At 37.8% G+C, this 15102-nt stretch overlaps 1 protein-coding gene across 2 annotated transcripts in view; it reads right to left on the bottom strand.

The window, feature by feature from the left end:
* GXYLT1 (glucoside xylosyltransferase 1) overlaps nucleotides 1-15102 on the bottom strand; it is a 63838-nt gene that overhangs the window by 35347 nt on the left and 13389 nt on the right. For both annotated transcript variants that reach the window (XM_033000025.2, XM_042793257.1), the window contains exons 3-5: nucleotides 8847-9021; nucleotides 7202-7327; nucleotides 6100-6351 (exon numbers count right to left, since the gene is read on the bottom strand). In XM_033000025.2, the coding sequence (XP_032855916.2) occupies nucleotides 6100-6351; nucleotides 7202-7327; nucleotides 8847-9021 (553 nt within the window). The remainder of the gene's footprint in view (nucleotides 1-6099; nucleotides 6352-7201; nucleotides 7328-8846; nucleotides 9022-15102) is intronic.

Here is a 15102-nt window from a genome sequence, read left to right as displayed (position 1 = left end):
TGAAGTCAGACTTACAAGAGCTGTCACATTTAGCCTGAAGCAACCTAGTATTACCTTTCTCTTAATTCTAGTAAGAAAATATGAAGTTGAGGAAACGTACTCAAATCATACAGCAAGATCTAAACAAACCACAGTTGTGTCCCACAGACTGTTGACCAATTTAAATTTCCTTCATGCCAAATGAGAGCAAGCCCTCTTCCTTTGGTTACATGACTCTATCCTGTTCTTGCATTAACAGTATAGTGTTAGCACTTAGTGGATATCTTTGTGAGTTTATTTACTTTACTAACCCAGCAAAAGGATTACTTTTTTTTTCTTCTGTTACCAAATTTAATCGAATCCTAGAAGGGACCAACAAGCACCAGAGGCTACAACAAAATAAATAAGAAAAACAGGAAAAAGCATCTGGTAAGAGATGGAAACCTTCCTTTTAGAAGCAATTAGCTTTTGCACAAGCTCACCATATTTCTTGGGACTATAGCCTTAAGCAATACTGCATGGTAAAAAAAAAAAAAAAAAAAAAAAAACCAAAAAAAAAAAACAACAAAAAACCACACAAACATGTACAATGGCCTAGGTCATAGAAACTCTCTGAACTTTGATCTTTTTTTGTCTAAAGCATATTCATTAACCTCTCCTTTGAACACACTATCTGGAGTTATTTTGTTTGGGGCTTGTTTGATTTCCTAAGAGGTTGCTCCTTTCTGTCACTGCCAATGTCTCAGGCAATAACTAAGTTTCTTAATAAATTTGACAAAAGTCATTGTTCTCTCTTCACAAAGCCTCGCTGATCTAGGACTTTTTATCAGAATACTGTATCTGTGGTATTTGCTACATCTTTTCCAGTTTAAAAATATTTACATCTATAAGTATATAAATATTTTAAAAGCCACCTACTATTACCTCTTCTATCTCCTAAATACTCTTGCACATTTGTCCTGGTTTGGGCTGGAATAGAGTTAATATTCCTTTTTGGTAACTCGAATAGTGCTGTGGTTTAGATTCAGCACTGGGTTTGGTATGGGAAGAATGCTGACAGCACACTGATGTTTTCAGCTGCTGCTGAGATTTCAAGGACTCTCCAACTCCCCATTGTCCTGCAACTGCACAAGAAGCAAGGAGGGAGCACAGCCAGAGCACCAGATCCAAATTGGCCAATGAAATACTCCATATCATGTAACGTCATGCTCACTACGTAGAAGAGGGGTGGTTGGGAAGGAGGGCTCTCCCTTGCTTCCAGGATTGCGATTGCGGGATCTTGGTATTTCAGGATCACTAGCTGGGAACAGGCTGGGTATTGGTCAGTGGATGGTGAGCAACTGCATTGTGCATTGCCCATTTATATTTTCTATTGCTGTCATTGTTTTCATTTTATTACCATTATTAAACTGTTTCTAACTCAACCTACGAGTCTCCCTTTACCCCTCCAATTCCTTGCCCCATTCCCAGGTGCGGGGGGAGGGTGGCTGAGTGGCTGCAGAGTGGTTGGCTGACAACCAGGTTCAAGCCACTACAATGTTTTACATTCCCATTTTCTAATTGCTGCTTAGCAAAGACAACAGGCAGGCACTAATCATCAGAAGCTTCATCATCAATTCTAGTGTTATGTCCAGTTATGCACTGTTTAATGACCACATATTCAATAACATATATGCATATATATATACAGTACATATACTTGTACTGTATATATATACACAAAGTCGCAAAACACACAAGACAAAGTTAGGACCAGGAGTGACAACTTCCATTAGGCACCACAGGTAGCCAAGCACCTAGAATGCTTGTCTGAAATTAATAGACCTGAGAGTCCTGAGAAGACTGAGGCTTGAATAAATAAGTGGATAAAAGACGACTTAATCCTGGAATAACAAATGGAATTACACGCTTTCTGCTACACAGGTGAGGACCATAACCACTGGCTAAAGTCTCCAGTTCTTTTTATTTAGTCATCTTCTGGTTCCTCCTGACTCTTACGAATCAATGTGACAACAGAAGAAAGTTACTTACAGGCTTCAAGCCGCTCAGCCTGTATTTTCAGGCTGAAGAAACTACAATAGACAAAGAACCCGCATTTTTAAATCCATCGTATTGGAGGAATATCCTGATCCAAAACTTTCACAGCTCAGACAAGTGCTCTAACCACTAGACAGGTCATACAAAAAGGTCTACCAAGTAGCTTTTTAAAAATACAAAAATTACCAGAACTTATATACTCCTTGAGGGATTTGTTGAGTCTCCTGATTGACTATCAACAGATTCAGACAATGAAGCATTTTCTAGTTCTACCATATTTGACTGGAATATTTAGTGGGGAATGACATGGGACAGTATCTGTAAGCTCCAAAATCATCTGCAGTGCTGCTGGCAAAGGGTATTAGGATAGTCCCTACCCTTGAATTTGGTTTACCTCTCTTCTAAAGGCTTGAGACCAGTAGCTCCTTTGCTGTCAGTTACAAGGGAAGCCATATACTGTCAGGCCCACCATATATAGTCTCAACTACACTAAACCCTTTTCAAAGTTCTGCTATGAGGCTTACAAGTTTTCTCATCAACCAATCCTCCTTTTAAGACATTCAGGGAACTTGAAGATGAAAACAAAGTCTCTGCAAGTCTCCATGAACAGCAGAGTTTTTGTAATAAAGCTTGTTCATCTTAGGGCCCTGTGATGCTCCACAAGCTTGTGTAACCACACTCTAGGTACTAGGGAAGCATGAACTAAATGGTTCCCCTGTTGAATGCTCTCTAAGCCAAGATCTCAATAAACAATACTGTATAACAAACTCATTTCCAACTTAGTCATTACCTATGCTACACTATCCAGCTATGATACAAGAGGAGAATGATCAAGCACTATCATTCCTAATTTTCAGGTAACCTAGTAGCTCTCTGATTAGACATCCTCGAACTATTCTGAGCTGAGCACGCTACCCCAAGCCTGAAACTATAGGACACTTCCCCAGTGTGTCCAACAGGTAGAAGAACACAGGTAGAAGAACTAAGTCAGCATCATGGGTTAGAAATCATGAGATAGTTTCCCATCAGAAACAACTCTGAGCCTTCCAATACCAAAGTCTCCACTGATAAATATGTTGGTCACTGGAAATAAGGTCCAACACAGAGCCTTAGCAAGCCAGTGTCACTGGAGAAAGGATCTATCTCTACAAATTCAAAGCCTGAACAAATAACAAATATTACACTTGCCAGAAACATACAAAAACAGAGGCAAAACACCTGGATGCTCAACTAGATGTTCAGCATTTCTTATACAAGGGCCTGAAAGATACCGGGGCAAGGTTATAAATCAAGAAGAGTATCCAAAGAGGGCATTTCAAAACACTTCAGCTGAATCAGAAAATTGATGTATGTCAAAACACCATGCATCCAAACATTATATCTGTGTTTCTTGCTCAAGACAATCAGACTAAGACACCAGGAAAGATGTACAGGACAATGAAAGCATGAAAGCAGGGGGGAAACAGGTATAGGAATAGAGGGAAAAAGATTAAATTCATGCAAGAAATAAGTTCTCAGCAATCGTGTTAAAAGCTGCACACAGACATATAGGAAATAAAAAAAAAAAAAAAAAAAAAAAGGGCCAAAAAAAAAAAACAAAGAAAAAACAAACAAACAACAAAAAAATCACCACCAAAAACCCATGTATACAGAAGACACCATCTTTTTTTTCTCTTTTTTACTTCTTTCTATCAAGCAAGAGTGAAAGGATATTTCTTCATTTACACCACTAGTCTCAAATATTTGAGGAATAGTCACAGTGCACACACAGGGATTCCTGGACAACTATGAAGTTCAGAAGCAATGCGAAAGCAAGGGCCAGAAGTATACATGCATCAGACACGTAAGGGAAAGTCTAAGTTTCAAGTGACAGTAAAGCCCTGGGAAGGATGTCAAAGAATGATGACTAATGATTAAGGGCAGCAAATGCTACATTCCTAACATTTAAAACAACTGAAGTGGAGTAGGGGAATGGGTGAATGGTTCGGGGTTTTTTATTATTTTTGTTAACTAAAGCCATCAAAAAGGGCTTTGAATCATGTGCTTTGCTACTGGGAAGCTTTGCTCATTTGTTCTTTTTCCGCCTCCCTTTCTCAAGAGCCCTTCCATAATTCTGAATATTTAGTATACTTGCACAGCACTGGGTAGCTCACTCCAATGTCAGTTCCTTTCCCTTAACAGTGTGACTGCTAAGCCCTCAAATCCTCAAGCAGACTTGCTTAGTACAGTACGTACTGAACAATTTGTGAAAGAGATTAAAGTTTTCAGGACAATTCAAGAGTTTTTTGTTGTTATGATTCCTCATAGCAGTTATGGCACACAATCTTCCTCACTACAGAAAGAAATTCAAGGGCCCACTTAGCCAGAAACTGTGTATCATGTCAGGTATACTGAAGTTTGCCAGCAGAATCTTCAGGAAAATCTTATGGATTTGTGACTTGCCTTACCGCTGAGGTCTTATATATCACAGATATTCAGTCCCATAACAAAGAGTAATTTAAAAAAAAAAAAAAATAAAAAAAAAAATCACCTTTTCCAAGTCTGGTTTTGGTTTAGCAATTTGACATATTTCATTTCATAATAAATATACAACATGGCAACAAAAGGAATATACAGCAGATATTTTCAAGACTGTGAAAATATTCCAGCCCTCTAGTACCAAGTGAAAGCAGCAATATTCCATTTTGAATTTCAAATATTCATGAATGATTTTACCTACTTAAATCCATATATATATAGACTTAACTTTTAGGAAGCCACCAGATTTAGGTGTTAAGAAGAAAGGACTTTATATTGTCCTCTAGAAAACTGCAGTTAATTTGAAAGACAACTTTAATATCCTACATAATCTATATACTTTTGAAAATTTTGACTCCAATTTTAGCAAAACATGCATAACAATTCTAGCTGAACTAGAATTCTGGCACTGTATGAATAAAAGATCAACCTTATCTCAGAGTTTATCTTACTAAATATAATTCACTATGCAGAAGTGCACTGTCAGAGGTTAAGAAACACACAGTTTTCAGTCCCATATTTTTCTTGTTATACTTTTAAAATATTTTTAATTTCTCCAGATGCTATAATCAGGAAAACAAACAAATACCAAAGTAGACAATGCAAGATTCCACTGATGATATATACAGAGAAGTTTTCTTCCTGAGAAAACTACAGCTATATACTGTAGCTACTGCAACTTTCTACTTAAAACTACAAACCGAGAATCCATTCTCTGCTTTTCTTATTTTTTCTGTATTTCCATAACAAAAATACATTGCAAGAATGTTAAGATGAAAGCTAAATCTTTCTTAAATTGGAAATGGGTGAGTAGTAACATCTATTGCAAGTTCATATTGCCCTCTTACGGGTGCACCTTCCAACAGTTTGACTGCATGATTATTTTTCCCTAATAAAACTCTTAAACAAAGAAGTACTTTTTCCCCTAGCATAAGCACAAGCACTGCTTTTGTACTTGTGTTTCAAGTACATAAGAAAAAACTTCCCATCTGTGAAGCAATGGCCATTTCTGCTGCTGCATGCACTGCTTTAGTAAGTACTTTCATGATGAACTTATTTCTCTACAAAAACCGTGACTTCAAAGTAAACCAAAAGATACTTAAAGCAATAATCACCTAGTTACAATGTAAAAAGATCAAAATTCAGAAAGTGTACAGTTAAAATAACTAACTTAATGTTTTAGCACCACCTCCTGGTCATACTACTAGGCACATTTTTAAAATTAGTTTACAGTATACACTAACTGTTCTCTGGGATCTCTGCAGTGAAGAAAAACATACTGACAAATGCAATTTACAGAAGACTTATCAAGTCACAGGATCTCTCAGAACTAAGAAAAATTAAAACAGTTAAGCACACTTGAAATTCAAGAATTCCAAGGGTTACAGTGAATGACATTTCAAAACCCCACAGGTTAGATACCATTTTAAACACACTGTGTTTTTATTCCAAGAGAATTAATCCAATAAAAACATTTTGAGAAATACTGTCCCACATGAATTTGAAACAGGATTAGAATTAAAAGATGTAAACCCACAGAAAACGCAATGCAGGTAACACACATACCTTGAAATACTTTCTTCTGATACGTGTCATATTCATTAACATGACTCCAGAATTTATTCCAGTTACTCCATAATAGGGATGTCTAGCAAAACGATTGTACCACCCAATACGAGGCTCTTCATGTTCCGGTGCCATTGCAGCAATTTGTGTGGAGTTGAACTTTCCCAGAAAAGACCACATATCATCAACAGGTCTCAAAAACAGGATGTCAGTGTCAACATACAGTAGTGAATCCACATTTTTGAGGATTAACTGGGAGAGAAAGAAATTTAAAACCAAACTTTTAAATTTTATTGAGCTTCTCTTCATAAAACAGAAGTTCCTGCCATTATACAATAAAGTTCAATACATTTTTGTCATATCCAAATAAATTCACTGTAGACTCACAGTTTGGAGTCAATAAATGTCATCTTTCCCCCTTCTCTCATTATGGAGAAATTTTGTAGAGTCAGAGGTTTTAAATAGAATAGTAATGCAAAGGTGCTCAGTCTACATTTCATATCCTGGGGCTCCTCAGGATTAGGTGCAGGCCAGGTGAAACACTACCACATCAGGAGCTCCTATCTTCCTCCTGTTCCCTTGCTTCCTATGCATCTAATCGAACAAGGGAAAGCTGTAAGGGAGTCCAAGAAGAGACAGTAATGGGAAGATAGCTGCCACTGCTGTAATTCACTTAGTCTGAAGTATGATTTCTGAAGTGTCTTAGATAAGCAAAGAAAAGGCTGTGCAAAACACTCTGGCAACAATAGCCCATTTCTTGTTTCATTTTCTCAAACACTTCTCAGACCCAGGCATGCAGGAAAATTTCCAACTAAATGAGGAGATGAGGTGTGATAAATCATTCTTACCTCCAAGAGGATGACGTGACCTGTACCTCTCACTGAGGATATTGTACCATAATGCAGCAAGTGAGAAAAGGACTTTTATTCCAGTGTATTAGTTGCCAAAGAAGGTTAAATTTAGACGTTTTTTTAGGACATCATAGAAGTAACTTTGAGGAGTAGTAGTTCTTAATTTAAAACTAAGCAGAAATTATATTAACAAGGACAGCTTGGTATTTCATAAACAGACTTCTGTATTGTCCCATTATAGAATAACTTACGGGCAAGAATAGCCTTTGTGAAGCACATGGTTTAAACAATTTCTTCCATTCTGCTGCACTCTCAGTTGGAAATGTTATTGGATATAATGTATAATTAACTTTTCCTTCATAGGGGAAGTCATCAAGCTATGTGAAGAGACCACAGAAATTACTTCAGTTTAATTCTATTACAAAAAAGAAATCAGTCCCCCATTCAAATTCATAATTGAATACAACTGCAACACCTCTCTTCCATAACAAAAATGCTTCCTGAACTACAAGAATCTGTCAGCTATTCAAAGTACTTAACAAAACATGGCACCCACAGGTCACTATGAAGAAAACAGATCAGATCAGATCGTAAAATAAATAAGTATTTACAAAAAGTAAATACATCAAATAAAAACCTCTCCCCTTTTTCAGTAGTTTCCCCAGGAGAAATAACAATGACATTTTTTTCAATTTAAAATAATCTTACCCTATTTTTGCCACAGTTCCTGTTTGCATGACATTAGTGTATATTAGTACGTCTAACATACTAATGTCAAGTTAGTATGACATTTTAAGCACAAAAATAGTAAAACCCTTCACAGCTATACACTGGTCAGCTTCTAATACTGCTACTCCAGTCATAGACTCATATCATAGAATGGTTTGGGTTGGAAGGGACCTTAAAGATCATCCAGTTCCAACCCCCCTGCCCTGGGCAGGGACCCCCTTCCACCAGACCAGGTTGCTCAAAGCCCCATCCAACCTGGCCTTGAACCCTTCCAGGGAGGGGGCAGCCACAGCTTCTCTGGGAAACCTGATCCAGTGCCTCACCACCCTCACAGGAAAGAATTTCTTCCTTATAGCCAATCTAAATCTACCCTCTTTCAGTTTAAAGCCATTGCCCTTTGTCCTATCACTGCACTCTAATAAAGAATCCCTCCCCACCTTCCCTGTAGTCCCCTGTAAGTACTGGAAGGCTGCTATAAGGTCTCCCCTGAGCCTCCTCTTCCCCAGGCTGAACAACCCCAACTCTCTCAGCCTGTCCTCATAAGGGAGATGCTCCCACCCCCGATCATCTTCGTGGCCTCCTCTGGACTTTCCCCAACAGGTCCATGTCCTTGTTATACTAGAAGACCCAGAGCTGAACACAGTAATTATGTTACATGACTGTAACACACTCATAATGTTAATGAATATAACTGGAATTTACTAAACTTAGACATAACCATATCTACAATTTTCAAAGACTCATGTTTCACTTTGTTTAGACAATGTAAGGCTGACTCATACTGTAAGCCCAGGAACAAAAAAAAAAAAAAAAAAGACAAATCTCTTATTTTCTCTTGTAAAACTAACTTTAAATAAGCTGACACAAGATAACTGGTTTGTGTTCAGAACATCAGGTTTGTATTTAAGAGATTCCAGCTGACAAATCAGGAAGCTTTGGTCTGTCTCTGTGAAAAGTTTTTATATCAGCAACTGCATTTTTCTGTAGGAGAAAAAAAAAATCAAAAATACCCATCCAACATTACGAAAGACTTGCATACTACCTTATTTTTAGACCCCTGCACTGCTGTCACTAGACCAAACAACTACTACCCAAGAAGCAGAGAAATTGTTAAATATTACTCAAATTATACTACAAATTGATTAAATAAATTATTTTGGTACTTACTATGCCTTTGAAACTCTCATGCAATTGGTCCTCAGCAAAAATATGAAACTGGAGAGGTTTGATGCTGAAAATAATGGCTGATCTCAACATAGTAACAGTCTCTTCCAGTCTTTCACCACAGGCAACCACTGCTAGATGCATTTTCTCAGAAGGATGTGTTTTCATATAGTCATATCTGATGCAAAAATATTTTTTCATTTGACATTATTTCTAGCACAGGCTTAAAGAAAAGCTCTACTATTTACTGCAGCATGTAATTTAACAAAATATCCTGTATTATATTTAAACCAGCAAAGGATAACTCAAACAGAACGTACAAACTACAGCATTATACCTCACATATAGGCTTACATTTAGCCTGAACTATTCTCATATTCACTCCCACCGTCTTAGCCTATGAGGGAAAAACAAGGTATGGAAGAGCTATACAGAAACTAAACACACATTTTCTTTCCTTTGTAATCTTAAGATCCATTACTAGCAAGGAATTCCATCAAAATAGCTATGTTAAAATAAAGATCACATGAAGCTACATCAATATGTGAAAGGCTGACAGCACATTAATTCTATGCATGAGTTCATTTTCTCCTCTTTCCCTGGACTCAGCACAAAGATAGGTGAACATGAAAAACATAGAGTTAAACTCAACAACAGAAGTGAGATAGCCCCTACTTTTAAGAAGTTCTGTTAAGAACATTTTTGAGTGATCTAAGCATTTTATCCATTTTCTGCTCCAGTAAGTCCTTTTGTCAAACCCATGCTTCAGGGCTTCTCCTAAGCACTGGCAAAATGCAAAAAGCTTTCTCTTCTCCTTCCATCCTGCAGGAGTAGAACTTGTGTTGGAAAGGGGCGCGGAGGGGGGTGGTGGAAACTAACTGCTCAAATGGCCTTGTGGGATGTCCTGGTGCTCCCAGAAGTTCTGGCAGATCCCTCAGGTACAGTGACCACATGCCCTGCCCATGTCCTTGGGGCTAAATGACTGCAAGGTGTGGGGACTGGGAAGTCCTTTCTTCCTGAAGACGTCTGTCCAGCAGTTATGGTGAAAAGTGTCTGGTATGTATTATACAGGGTACATTTTAAAGTTGTTACATGATTTTAATACAACAGGCTGAAATTATCATTGGGTAAATACCACTAGCTTGGTGGCAAACACAGTGGGCATACTAAACCTAAAACGTCATTCTCCTGGATTTCATATATTTAATTAGTTGGAAAAGCTTTCAAAGGTTTTAAACATATGCCAACTCAAAGCCAATCTTCAAAACAGTATTTTGCACTTGAGCTATTCACACAGACTATGAGAGGAGGGGGGCTAGCAGAACTAGTAATATCTGAAAGTTTGAATTACAAGTTTAATTCCAAGTTATGCAGACAAAATAAAACAAAAATCTGAAGTTAGAAAAGACTTTCCCAAACTAGTAACAGTAGGGAAATGCTTGCCAAACATACCACCCATTCTTAGAAACTTGCAAAACAGATAGACACTTCAAAACAGAAATTAACAGATGTGGTTCTTAGCACATCTTCTCCACCCATTTTATGTAACTAAAACATTTAGATGCATACAAGTTTTCCTTTAAATTGACAAAAGATACTGTGCAAATATGTCTTTTTTTCTTTAAAGCATGAGAGGAACACATAATTTTGAGTTCCATGAGGCAAAATATAAGCAAAGATATCACTGTAAAAGTGATGAAGTTTAATGCCATAAGTAATGGTTGCATTTAAAAAATACTCTGAGTTTTAGAAGAGTTTAATGTCTTGTAACTAAAAAACTCCAGCATCCCAGGGATTTAAGATTAATAAAATTTTAATTAGAACATGTAATCAGTCTTAAGTTAGGGTTTGGGGCATTATTAAAAATCACATGGATGAAAGACCTCATAGGTAGGATTCAGATCCAAAATAGGACACCTAAATGAAGACACTGTTATATGAAATTGTGTCCAAAGTCTCATTAAAGCCAATGGAGATCTAGTGAGCAGGATACAGAGTGTAGACAGCAATTAATGTTATTTCAAAGCAAACAACTAGGGCTTGATTCACTTTTTTAATATAGGTATATAGCCATTTAGTCAGCTCTAGAATACTCCACCTGGCCTCCAGGTGCCAGTCCAAAAGGATTGGGTGGCCTCAAAGGTCATGTTGTATCTACTAGTCATAAGGTGACATCTACAATACCTAGTGCTTCTCTATAAACACCAGCCATTTACCTCTCTGTGACTTAATGACTAGTCACCTGGACCATTCTCTACACTCTTTCGATTTTAATGACAGTTTAAGACCTACTTGACATAGACACCTGTATGCAGATATCTGTATTCAGATGATTTAATCCACAGACTGAAACCTTTTATAAATCTTGCAACAAAACCTGAAAAATTAGTTCAGGTTAACAGGAGGGGAAAAAAAAAAAAAAATCTTTAATTGTAACCGAGGCATGCCCTTTCAGATCTTTATACATAAAGCTAATTTAAACATTACACCATGTAGTAAGTAGCTAATGTAAAAAACACAAAGCAAGCTAAATGTGATGAGGGTAGCTGAAACCCATAAATAGGCACACTGCTGCAGTCTGAACAAGCTGCAAGCAGCAGATTAGCCTCATCACTAATCCGCTGAAAAAGGGAATTACAGTAATTAAGCCCTGAAGTCATGAGAGCCTACAGTGATATTGCAAGGTCATGTGAGAATTAAGGGCACAACCTACACAAACTGCATAGGTGAAAGCCAAGTTCCTGAACTACATGTAACACAAGGCTTTCCATGAATAAGTTACAACAGAAATTATGCCAAAGCAACTCTAAAACACACTGAGATTCAAAGACTGTATTCTATTATTTCTACATCTAGTGACATCTGTGAATAAAAGAATATTTCAAGCCACACAGCAAAAACCAGACTGATCATATTAATATGCTTTTATAGGCACTTTGTTCACACAACCTATTCTATAATTTTCTGACTTCGTGAGTTCAATTTTTTAAATCTGTGCTTTAAAATAATTTTTTTGAAAAGACAAGAAAATATTTAGACAAAGCTAATAACAACTGAATTTCATCTTGCACAATATGGGGAACAGCTGGACTATGATCTGTAAATCCACAAGACAAAGCCTTATCCCTGAAGCAGATGGAGCAAGAGGCCGCTGGAAAGAACAGGCCATTGTTCCCTCTGGGGACTATCCACTAAGAAGAAGATGAAACATAATTAGGTCTCAGAGACATATTATGGCAGGAGAAGTTATGAGACTCCAGAATTGTGGTTCTTACTCCAGACTCCATGAAGAGACATCCTTTAGTGATTCTAAACTGTATCTGACTTCCCTGAATACAGACCACTGTCAGTCACATCCTCCTTTTTAATAGTCAGCCCTCAGTGTTGCTTCTCCCCTTACATATACATTTCTCTCCACTGCCAGAGGGAAATCATTGCCTCATCTTCACCCAGAGACACTAACTACTTACCTCTTGTACTAAACCTTCACTGCCAGCATCTTTCATCACTTTTTCCTCCTCCTCTCACTAGAAGCAGCATAAAGTTGTCCAGCAAAGCTTATCAGCTTGAGCTCTCAAGTCTCACCTTCAATACCCCACTCACAGAGCCAGTTATCTATGCCATGACTTGTGTCACTCCCTTCCCTCAGCATTATGTCCACATGACTTTGGTCCTTCCCTTAATTCCTTTCAAAATTATCTGCCCTCAACTGCCCCCTTCTCTACTCCTTCCTGAACTTTCCAGCCTCTGTAACCCTTTTCCCCATCTTTCCTCCACTGCTCCCCACTGCACTTAGCTATTCAACCACCTCACCAGAAGACAGGGAAAGGAAAACCTTGTTCATTTAGACAGCCCTGGGTTTGGTATGGCCTAATGACACAAGATTTTTCAGTAATACAGGTTTGGAGTTTTAGGGTTTTTTTTAGCAGTTCAGTAGCTAAGTTGACGACAAGCAAAATAAAACATATTTTACAGGAACTGTAACTTGTCTGAACCTGAGCAAGCTTGGTATTGGAGTATCACAGCTCTGGTATCAGATCAATACCCTTACTGAACTTCAAATCCATGTTCTGGAAGTGTTAAGATACTTTCAAAAGTGAGGACATACTTTCAGAAAAATGTTCAGAGACAATGCGGGAAACACAAAAATACAAATTAAGATTTTTCTATGCATGTTTCTAATTACTAGTAGCCTGATGTTTTGGTGTGGGAGAACTTAGCGGAGAAGCTGGAAAAAGCAAGAGTGAAATACAAACTATATTTTAGTAAGGCTTTTGGATAGACTAACAAAGAAAACTTGGCAGCTCTAATTTCTGAAGAAAATAACATCTCAAATAATGTGGGAGTCCTAGCTTCCATGGGGAAGAAAAAAGCCTCCAGTAATTAAAATGGAAGAACAAAAAATGCACCTGTAATCCAGTAGAAGATACTGACAGGAAGCTATGACAGGATTTGAGTGTTTAGGAACAAGTAACAGAACTTAATTTATCTGAGGGTACTAATAACACATGAGTGTAAGATGAGAGTAATAAAACACTTGAGCGAGAACCACACATACCCCCATGAGTTTAGAAAATACATTTAAAACAATCTGCTTTGACACTGTGAGAGCAAAACCATATACTTTAAAACATGCTACTCAGCAGCAGCATAAGGCCAGGTACAAGCCTTGCCCTGAAGTCTGTCTGTGATGAAGTGTAGACCTTCGTTCTATGCTGATTAATACTACTGTGTGGTTAATAACCTCTGACAGAGGAACCTGCTCAGTGAATCTGCTACATCAAGATTTTCCAGAGCCTGTCTGTCAAGACACTGCCCTATGTTTAAAGATGTAAACCATGACACACTGTATATTATATTGGCATTTCTAGGTCAATTAAAATTATGAAGTAATGATTTAGTAGTAAGCTACAGAGGTATGTTTTGACAAGCTGTACTCTTCTAGAACCTTCACTGCATCCCAGCTGAACTTCTTGGAAAAAACCCGGTCCCCAAATGATATTGTCAATAAAACACCCATGATCTCCACAAAAATCTTAGCTCTGCCTGATAGACTTGGCACAAGGTACTGCAGCGGAAGGGCTGCTGCGTATGTTTAAGGTAGGGTTCTCCTATTATTCTTATGTAACACGATAAGAGCACAGGTGAGTGGGTACTAAACCGTCAAGAACACCCAGACAGACATAAGGAATCCTGTATACATCTTCATCAAATTTGTGATTATTAAGCCTGTCCCAATCCTGGCCTTCCTTACTGAGGTCATAGTATAACCGCTTCTTCTGCCGCTCACACACACTGCCATCTTCCAAGCTCCAAACCTTCCAGAGCAGCCGCAGCATTACCGCATCTAGTGTGACCTGGGTACACCTCAAAGAGTTGTCAGTGTGTCCAAGGGCAATTTTATTTTCCTCCTTTTTTTAAGCCACATTAAAGTATAGTGGCACTGTTACTATGGAAAGCCATGAAAGAACCACAGTCAACCAGCCTTAATTCTACGTTACAAACTTAGAGTTTGTTTTTCCCATCTGTACTAAGAGCATGCCTAGGGATCCACAGGAAACTCCGTGCCCAACTTCAGTGGCAATCAATCTGTCCTCGCCAATTGCTTTAACATGGCTGAGGAAGCCAAAGAACAAGAGTAGTGTCCAGGTACTGAGAGCACAGAGTGGTACAAATAACTGAAGCTGTAAATTGACCTCAGTTGTCCTTTCAAGTTTTACTCTGCCCCACTGAAGAGTAACCATTTTTAATGTAATTGCTTGAGTTCTGAACAATGCAAAAATATTTGTCATTTTCTGAGAAAAATGCCATCATCCTAACTTGCACCACTAGTTTTTATGTACAATGACCACTGTATTACATAACGGTAATACAAAGATATAAGTTTTATTTTGTACATCACAAAAACATTTCAAAAATTCTTCTATATCAAAACAAGTTTTCCTACAATGGTGCTGAAAGAGCTACAGCCTTGTTTTCCTTTGATCTTTTCTCCATATGTTGTGTAAGCACGAGGCATGCAATATTCAACAACCTAAACAAGGTTGCATAAAGTCTCTCAGTCCTTCCATAACATCATTAAACTAACTTTCCTTGATATTATAACCAAATGGACCACGTTGCCAGGCTCAGCTGTGTTAGTTAATTACACTTACAAAAAGAACAAACAGAAGCCTACTGCAAATGTGTTTTCTTCTTCAATATAAAAAGCTAACCACATTATGAGTGCAAATATTTTACCCATCCAAGTTTTTTGAAA

Source organism: Tyto alba, unplaced genomic scaffold (genome assembly GCF_018691265.1).
Source record: "Tyto alba isolate M040663 unplaced genomic scaffold, T.alba_DEE_v4.0 Super-Scaffold_2, whole genome shotgun sequence".
Lineage (NCBI taxonomy): Eukaryota > Metazoa > Chordata > Aves > Strigiformes > Tytonidae > Tyto > Tyto alba.
The sequence above is the reverse complement of the archived record's forward strand: the minus strand, read 5'-3'. Positions and strand labels throughout refer to the sequence as shown.